This window comes from Numenius arquata, chromosome 6, assembly GCF_964106895.1.
Source record: "Numenius arquata chromosome 6, bNumArq3.hap1.1, whole genome shotgun sequence".
In the NCBI taxonomy this organism is placed as follows: Eukaryota; Metazoa; Chordata; class Aves; order Charadriiformes; family Scolopacidae; genus Numenius; species Numenius arquata.
In genome coordinates this window covers 23,865,397-23,875,281 of record NC_133581.1, presented here as the reverse complement: position 1 = coordinate 23,875,281, position 9,885 = coordinate 23,865,397, and the positions used below count along the sequence as shown (strand labels likewise).

The 9,885-nt window shown below is 42.2% G+C and overlaps 1 protein-coding gene across 1 annotated transcript; it reads right to left on the bottom strand.

Moving 5' to 3' along the window:
* Nucleotides 1–696: 696 nt before the first annotated feature.
* Nucleotides 697–9,664, bottom strand: CYB5R2 (cytochrome b5 reductase 2). Its single transcript, XM_074149201.1, has 9 exons — nucleotides 9,650–9,664; nucleotides 9,424–9,570; nucleotides 8,452–8,524; nucleotides 6,391–6,497; nucleotides 5,219–5,348; nucleotides 4,255–4,338; nucleotides 3,640–3,725; nucleotides 2,709–2,808; nucleotides 697–898 (listed from the first exon to the last, which is right to left on the bottom strand). Exons 1-9 carry the CDS (start codon nucleotides 9,662–9,664, stop codon nucleotides 726–728), a joined length of 915 nt encoding a protein of 304 aa, XP_074005302.1. The 3' UTR covers nucleotides 697–725.
* Between the last annotated feature and the right edge of the window lie 221 nt (nucleotides 9,665–9,885).

Below are 9,885 nucleotides of genomic sequence, written 5' to 3'. Positions count from 1 at the left end.
ACTGCCAAATGAGCAAGCACTACACTTAGAGGATGACATTCAAATGACCTAACACAACTGGATATTTACATCTGTATTATGCAGCCCAGAGCTTCCATATACAATTGGCAGTGATTGTTTAGCTAAGGTTATGTATGAAGCATGAAGTTATGTAATCCTTCTGAGTAAATTTCACACTAATTAGAATATCTGTTACAGTAATAAGCAATTTGCATGTTACCCAAATTCTGTTCACTTTTTCAATAGCGTACCTAGACTTAGTCCCTCTAAAGCGCTGTAAAATAGTATTTAGAAAAAAAAACCACACCCAACAAACTGTTCTTTGTACTCTCCTTCCCCCAGGATGCACTAAATGAATTACTTACAGAGCACAGTCAAATAATCCTAGTCCAGTTTCACAGCCCTCTCCCAATTTCCATACCCATGTTAACAAACAAGTGGTTTTATCTGTCATACTTCTGCAATTGCACTGAATTTTTTTTTGCAGAATTGCCATTTCATACTAACTTATGAGGTTAGGCTAAGTTACTTCTGCACAATTCAAGATGATCTCTCAACAGCTTAGTATTAAAACATGCAAAGGTAATTATTAAGTTGTAAACCATAGAAATTATATTACGCAGATAAAAAACACACACAAGAAATACTGCACAGTTACACACCAGCTGTTCCTGTAGGAAAATATGCAGTACATACTTACTAAAAAGTATCAGATGACATCAGTGCTAGTAAGAAAATATACTGCTCTTGGAATAGCCGAGTGTGTCCAGGTTGGGCTGACATGCAAACTGAATCATAGGTGGTGGCCCACACATGAGAATGAGCGTCTCACTGCTGGGGGAAGGGAGGTGGGTTTTAATCATGTCCGCAGTGACGAAGCCAGAACTGTACTTCCAATCTGAAACAAAGAAATTAAACTATTAATTTGAATCTCTGTACAGTCTGAAGCCTTTTTTAACTGCATATGTTGTACTCACAAAGTAGCTGAAGAATCAGCGAAGTCATGCTGCCACCATCACTGCAAGCAGAGAGGGCTAAAGCTGTCACTGAGCTCAAACTTAACGGTCCCCTTTGATAGGGACAAGTGTGTGTATAACAAGGAATTGATTGATTGCTAAGGGTTTATATAGACTTTCAGACATTTAAAAAAATTAGATGGCAGGTAGGAATATACAAGAAGAATAAATCAGCGCTTTTCCAGTGAAGAGAGGTCACTCAGGCAGTTATGGAAGGAGAGATATTGAGACCTGTGCCTTCCAACACATTAAAAAAAAATAAATGAAAAAGAGATTGAGTGGAGACAAAGTTTGATGATGACAAAAGTTCTGCTGTGTTGGTAACTGATTAAAAAGAAAAGAGAGAGGAAATAAACACCAGATAATTTCAAGCAGTAATATTATTGAATGCATCTGCTATTTAAAGTAAGCCAAGTTGGAAAAATAATCCTACCTTCGCATACAAAAATATGTGCTTTAAGCTCATATATTGGGAGCAAGATATTTGGGTTATGAAAACAGCAGCAGTCAAAAGGCACATGAAACATTAAGAAGTATTAGGAAAGGAAAAGGGAACACCACATCAAATTAAAAATACAGCGTTTGCCTGCATCTTGACTACTGCTGTTCGGTTCTGATCCGGTCAGCTCAAAAAGGGAGACAACAGAGCTGGAAAAGGTTGAGAGAACAAGGATGAGCAAAGGTATGTAATGACCACTATGTGGGGAATACTAGCAATCTTTAGAAAAGATGAGGCAGCAGGGGTGAGTGATAGATTTCTGTAAAATTAGTAACATGAAACCAGTTGGTAGGAACCTATTCACACTGTCTTCCAACACAAGAATTAAAAGGCAAATGCAAACCAGAGCAAGTCATTCTTCACACAAAACTGCTAATCCTGTGTCACTAACAGACTGCCAAAAAGCTCACACGGCCTTCAAAGGAGACACGGTAATTTCATACTGAAGTAGCCCACTGATCTGTTACTGTATCTGTAAAGACATATTGGGCTCAGAACTGAGAAATACTAAAGACTGGAAGAGTATCAAAGCCTGCTGGTAACCCTGGCCCTTTACTCATGGCTATTGCTGACAACAGGTACAGAACTGATCTGACTCAGTTTCACTCTTACATCTGTTAAAGCTCAGATCACTTACAACATCAGCAAACACAAATACCCAGGTTTCGAAGGAGATTCAATAGAGTTCTACCTCTCCCTCCATTTCTAATTCAGTGCCACACCAGACTACATTTAACGCATATGGCAGCTCTGTTTTACCAGAATCTAATCTAGAGCTGCTGCAAATCGAAGATGTGCATGCACTGTTCACAGGTATTAAGCAATTTAATGCCAACAAAATGCTAACGTAACCTGATTTGGGAGAATACCCAAAACAGAGCTCTAACTTTTGCTGAGAACTCCAAAAAAAGGGCACATCCTGAAATACATCAAAAGATCCACTGCATGCATCTGACACAACTGGCGCTTATTACTGGTTCACACTTTCTAAGGCCCATCTGGTTTAGAACACTTTTCAAAACAGGTGTTGCAGTAAGGCTTGTTTCTGAGGGGCTGAGGGGTGTCTTTGTTGTTTAAAATAGTGTAAGACAAGAGAACTTGGTATTATACTAATGGTCCCTTGAACAAGAGTGAAACTCTGACTGCTGAACAGTGACGAGCAAAAGCATTTCCAGTGTGTACCAGTAGCCTACCTTGTGGAGGTCTGTCCAGTGTATACCAAAGCGTGAACTGATCAGGATGCCTCTTAGCAATGTCTTCTAGCTCAGCTCTCAGTAATATATCTTTTTCTGTCTGCAAAACAAGACTGCTGTTTAGCTCCAAACCATCTCAAGGTGCCCCCTACTTTGAGTTCATCTGACATTCAGCAAAACAAACGCAATGATAACTCATTCAAAAGAAGAAAGTTATCCCCCCCCCCCTTACATGATAACCTATTATCATTACAGGTTTCTGTAAATTCAAATTAAGAACAACAAACTATGAGACTTAGTAGCCATCTAAACACTGTCTTAAAGATGGCAATTTGAACAACTTTTTAATCACAATTAGGTGGATTTGTCTCTGACCCTGGCAAATATGGTCCTGTACCTGCATGGTGAAGGTCAACTGTAGAAACAGATCAACGGAACAAAATACCGTTTCCTTGAAATCAGTGGAGGAGTAAAATGAGTAGAGGGATCAGGATCTGTTCATGCTATTTATTCCACAATATAGGAATTAGGGAGTACAAGTGAAACTATGAGGAGCCACCTTTAAAACAAATAAAAGATTGTGGCAACTATGACAGCACCACAGAAGTATTTATAAAGGGCCTTATGGATAAGGTTTTTTATACAGTTGCTCCTTAAATTGTTTTAACCCAAGACAACGTATTAAGGGCTTACATAATAACCATTTCCTGCCCCTCCCTGTATGGATCATTTTTAAATGCACTCTCTCGGATAATATTTTCTTATAAATGGTTGGGTGAAAATACAAACCCAAAGACACTGGAAGAGTATGAAACATGCAGAGCAGTATTTTCTCCAGGGGTCAATGTCCCATCAGTTTAAAAAGCTCTGAGGCCAGCAAAAAGGGTAGGCCATTGATGAAGAACAAAAAGAGATGGATCATTATTCTCACCTGATTAGCAAAAAGAAGGTAACATTTTGTGGAGTCCTTAGGATCATTTGTGATACTACGAATCAGCTGCAACATGGGTGTTATTCCTGTTAAAAAATAAAGTAGTTAAAAAGTGGGTATTTCTTTCTATGACTGCAGTTCAATATTAATGCCGCATTCCTTCAGTGGAGCTTAATTTGCACAGGGCTACACACCTCTGAATTTCTAATCCATGTGAAACACAGAGGTTGGGGGTTTCTATTACAAATCATTTCAAAACAAAACCAAAACCACAAGACTTGTATCTGGGACTCTCCTCTTCGGCATTCTCTAAAACATACAGTAATTTTACCCTCAAAACATTCTCCTAAAATATTTTTTGTCATTGACACTGGAGCTCAGAGAGATGATGTGACTTCTCTGTGGTCACACAGTAGATCAAGATTAAAACTCTTAAGTTGCTAGCTCCCGGGACTGAGCTCAAGCCACTGAAAAGCCTCAGGTTGCCAAATGCTCATGAAAAGAAATACAGGTGTAGGTGCTCTGCTACTACAGTACAGTGTTCGATACTCCTCACACGCATCCATAAAGACACCTTCATTCTCTAGACGTTCCATATGATGAAAATAGTTTTACCTGTTCCTCCAGCTATCATCCCAAGATGCTTCGCAAACTTTTTCTCTGCTTCAGATTTCTTATGAGGCTTGATAAGAAAGGTACCTAGAAGAAATATTCAAAACCTATAGGTACATTAACTGCCAAACAAACATGGATACAAATTCCATGGGAATAAATTACTATGGCCTACCAATTAATTAGGACAGATCTTCTGGAAATGTTAAATGGACTCACCACAGCATTGAGCACAAAGAGCTTCTTTGCTCTTTGACAAGCTTTCCTAGCTACTACTCTTTATAGCGGCCAAATCAGAGCAGAAAGGAACACGTGTAAAATGTGCATTGCTTGTTTCCTCAGAGATATAACAGCTTCATCAGTACATTACTCATCTTAAAAGGTCATGATCCAGAGAAGTGCTGAGTACTTATCTCACTGAGATGAGAGTAAAGCACACAGTCCCTTCTCAGTCAAGATCAGTGCAAAATCTTTCACTTGCATTTTGAAAGAGGATTACTTCTCTGAACTTACTTCCTCCCAGTCAACTCAGACCTGGTTTAATCATGACATGGAGCTGGCTTTCAGTCAGCAGGTTATTCAGTAACAACGCTGAGATTCTCAGAGGGCATTTTAGGCCACAACCTCCCTTGCTTAAAAAGCATCTGGAACGTGTCCCTCCGTGTTTGTATAGCTGAGGCATTATTTACAGTGCAGCCTTCTCAGTAATATAATGCAATAGTGATTTTTTTAGATTTAATTATATAGCCTGAGGAGTGAGTATTCCTCACATAAAGTAAACACAAAGTACCCTTTGTCATCATATCAACTCCGATGGTCTCTTGGGCAAGACCAGGAAAGGTGGATTTTCTCTTTTCCACTTTTTAAAAAAAGATTCTCTACCAAGTTGTCAAGTTTTAAAAAACACCTCTGAAAATAACCAATACAAGTTCCTCTTTCTTGCTCTCCCACTTTCACATCACAGTACCTGCCCCCTTATAGACAAGGAGCCCATTTGGCCCTCTGAAATCAATAGTATCTCCAATCTTCATGTCATTTAGGTACTGGGACATCTTCCCACCTTCTGGAAACTTGGGATTCACATTTTTGTGGTAGACCTGTAAAAACAATAATTTGTAGGACATCAACCACTAGCTTTCCTCCAGACAATATTACAAACTGTAGAACACAATATTGCAGGTCTGAAATTTAGCATCTGAGAAAGAAACTGAGACAATTCTTTGCTCTCAGTTATCTGATGTGCCTTGCAAGAGAAAGCAGCCAAAAGAAATAAAATGCTCTCTCATGGACATGTTCCCATGCTCTCTGCAAACAGCCAAGCTCACAGGAATAGGCAGCAGGCAGATTATGTACTGGTGCCCTCATTAAACTATCCCTCCACCAAGAACCTTATGTCACCCCATTTTTGTAATCACTCCTCCTTAAAATAGCATTCCTGCATCTTTTAAGACTTTCTCAGAGGCTTCAGCAACATGATAGTTTTTTCACCTTTCAAAGCAACTAAGAATTAAGTAGTTAATAACAATTCACCATACTTGTAACATGAAGAACAGAGCGTGCAAAAAAAAGGCCAGAATTTTGCCTAAGGACAAACTCCATCACAGAAAAGGATTAGCAAATCCAGACGTTCTGGGATCAAAACATCCTGCATTCCTTAGCTTAAAGGATTTCAGGATTTCCATTGTTTCTGTATCCCATTAATCAATAAACACATTAGCACAACTTCTGATGCTCACAGATGTATAACGGCCATCTGTAGCATCACCAAAGATAGCTGTTCTTACTGACTTGTTTCCTACTTACAGCTATTAGCAATAAGCACTAGTAGCAGTTTGAGGGAGAGTGACTTCTATTCATGTGTCGCCAAACACAAGATACTAGGGAAGTTCCTGCAGTACTGCCAAAGAAGTGAATCTCTTCTTCATCTTCCCTACCTCTGCTATCTCTCAGTAACATATAGCAGAGACAGGGGATACAACTTACTATTCAAAGATATTGTGAAATGAATTGTTTCCCATGTAGTCATCCTATTTGGAACAAGATCAATCAAAATAAACTCTGTATTTCACTAAAATGAAGTACTTTCCTTCCTTCCTTCCAGTTAGCAATTTATCTGTGTTAAAGGAACCCAAAATTTACCTTTATAATTAAATCAACATAACCTTTTGTCTCATCACTGGAAACCGGGGTATAGGCTCGAATGACCAGATTACCATCGATTTTTGCGGAAAGGTAAACATGTTGGCCTAGGGAGAAAGAATTAAAATCTGATTATTTATTTTTTCATCCTGAAAGACAAGACAAGTGAGAAAAGCAGGTAGCATAACAAGCAATGACGGAGAAAATCTTTACCATGTAAATGCTGTATAAAACATCTAGTCTTTTTTTTCAGCAAGAATTTCTGGAGCAGGGGTAACTGAGGAGAGCTGGTACGTTCCAGAATCAAGGACAAGAGGAAGGGTGGAAATTTATAGTAAAATAGTAATATAGAAAGTTTGCTGTTCATGTGCTCTCTGTTCTGCTCTTCTCATATTCACAGAATCACAGAATGGTAGGGGTTGGAAGGGACTTGCCAAGGCAGGTTCACCTAGAGCAGGTTGGACAGGAATGCATCCAGACGGGTTTTGAATATCTCCAGAGAAGATTCCACAACCTCTCCGAGCAGCCTGTTCCAGTGCTCTGTCACCCTCAAATTAAAGAAGTTTTTCCTTATGCTTAGATGGAATGTCCTGTGTTCCAGTTTGTGCCTGTTGGCTCTTATAATTATGGAGCGGAAGTAAGGATACAACAGTTCACACAGGCAAAGAAGTAAATATTACAGTTTAATAACAGCAATCTCTCAGAGCAAATTTCCCAGAGATTCTGCACCAAAAAAAACATCAAGAACAAATCAAAAACATATTTCTTCTCCATAACTCCTGCCTCTGTAATGCTGCGGCTTCCACAGCATTGGACACTGCTGTGCACAGAGAGCTCTTTGCCCAACCTAACGCTCCAAGAGGCAGCCCGTTTCTGTTGATTAAAAGAACTGAAACTCCTTGCTAAGAGTGGCCTCCTCAGACAGACTACTAATCTAGCGAGTTGTATGGAAAAACAAAAAGCAGGAACAGTGCTAGCAGAAAACACTTATTTATAGCAAAATAATCCTGGTAAAAAGCAGAAGGCAGGAATCTCCCAGGAAGTAATCTGGCCCGTACAGTTTCAGGATCTTGTTCTTAAATTCTTGAGAATAAAGTCTGGATAAACACAAGCACCGCAGGGTACATCTCAATTTGTTTATCGTTTGTCTAGTTAATATGGACAGTTCAATTACACTTTCTCATACAAGCCAGAAGAGAATTTGGAGAAAGACTGCTGCCCTTGCCCGGCAGCATGCAAGAAGGACGTGCTCACAGCATGGAATGGGAAAGACCCTGACACTTGCCATATAGCACAGGAAACTGCAAAACACAGTACAGAACAAACAGGGCTACATCTGCCACATCTGCAGATCAGACAGGGAGAACTTTCCCCTGCGTAGATTACCACTGCTTCAAGGTCCAAGGTTCAATGCCATCAGTTTTGCAGGGTACAGGAAAGAACACTGTGCCAATCCTAGTCTGAAATGAACTTCATGGTACAGAAAGCAAGACAAAGTTGCACGCATATGTATGTAAATCAGAGATCAGTGCATGCACAGAAAAGGCTCTAAATATTTCAGCATCTTCTATATACAGTAGTTATATTTTCCCCTTTGTTCTGCACAGAATAGTTACAAGCTTCCCAGGCAGAAGAGTTGTTCTTTCTCTTTACAAGCACAACCTTATTCACCAAAAGCATGGGGGCAGTTGACAATAAACTGAGGGCACCAGGTGGAAGTCGAATGCAAATAAGAAACATTAAAAGGCTTTGACAGGTACCATTCTTGCTTATATCCTGTCTGGTGATGAATTTCATCAGACTCAGTTGCTTCACTGTTCTTGTTCTAAACTACACCACACAATTTAACAGAAGCAGAACAAAGCACACACAAAAGATCAGAAATACAACCCTTTGGGAAACCTGACATTTCTCTCTGACACAGCAGCATTCAGATGCAGCTTTTCACTTCCTGCTTTGCTGAGCCTTAAATTCCCAAACAATCAGAAGTCCAAGAACTATGAATAGAGTTATAAATCCCCAAAGCAGAAATGTATGTGATGAAGCGTTTTTAATACTTACCTACAGGTAATCCCAATATATGATCTGGTGAAGGTAGCCCAAATCGGAATTTCTTAGTATCATGACTAATTTCCTTAAAAACAATAATAATAATAAAAAATCAGGTCAACATCACCACTACTTTGAATTTCAAACTCTACTCAACACGATATACTTCAGTAAGTCTGTTCCTTGTTAGCATGCAAGCCACATACTTGGAAGGAAAGCAGAAATAGCTTTGAAAAATAAAATTTAGAAGCAGTGTTTTCCTCTTGAATTCCACAAGGAGTGACTTTTGCCTGTCCTGCTCCAATCCCTGGAGCATCTTTACATACAATCTGGAAACCCTCTATTGCCCAAGGCCAGTGAGCACATTTCATAATTCATGGCCAAAGATCAGGAAAAACACAACATGCAGAAGCACCGGCTGTTGGGGTTACTTCTCGCTGATGCACGTTGGACAGAAACCAAGGGCGAAACACAGCTCTAAACTAGGATTTAAGCACAAAGACATGAGTCTACCCTCCTCTTGAAATTACTGTAACACCGTAGTGTAGGTATAAATGCTTTTAAGAATCCTGATGTACCCTAGGGAAACATTGCAGTGTGGCTGCGGGAGTCACAGCCGCCCTTTGAGGGGTCTGTGCACTTCTCTGGCTCCGAGGCCCCTCAGACTTCCTCTAGGCCAAAGGCCCGACCGCCCCTCAGATCCCCCCGGGCCAACGGAACAACCGTCCCTCAGATCCCCCCGGGCCAACGGAACAACCGCCCCTCAGATCCCCCCGGGCCAACGGAACAACCGCCCCTCAGATCCCCCCGGGCCAACGGAACAACCGCCCCTCAGACGTCCTCCCTCTCCCGTCCCCGGGGCCAACCGTCCCCGCCCGCCTGGCCGATGGGCAGCACAGGGCCGGCACGACCCCCGAAGAGCCGAGAGCCGGGACAAGGGAGGGGGTTCAGGCGCGCCAGAAGCCGCCCCGGGCGCTCGGTCACCTCTTTGTCCACCAGCCGCAGCGGGTACTTCGCGAGTGGGTCCTGCAAGGTGACGAGGCCGCTCGCCCTCCGCCCCGTCCCCCTGAGCAGCAGCAGCAGCAGGGCAGATGCAGCTACCACGGCGACGGCGACAGCCACAGGGGCATCCTGTGAGGAGAAGAGCAAGGCGCTCAGGCCATCAGCCCGCCACGCTCGCACCCGGCCCTCCTCCCTCCCAGCCTCTCACCATAAGCGCCTCCATGGCGGCCGCTTACAGCTCCCCAGCCAGCAGACACTGCTCCACCTGCGCCCTCTGCCCGCCCCGCCCCGGCCCCGCGGAGTTCCGCCTCCCGCCGCCGGGCACGCCTCGGGGGGCCGCCGGCGTGGGGCACGGCGGAGGCTGGGACCGGGACGTGCACTACACAAAGCGTGTAACACCCGCTCGAACCCCGCTCCTCTCCCAGCCCGGGCTGAAACAGGTTA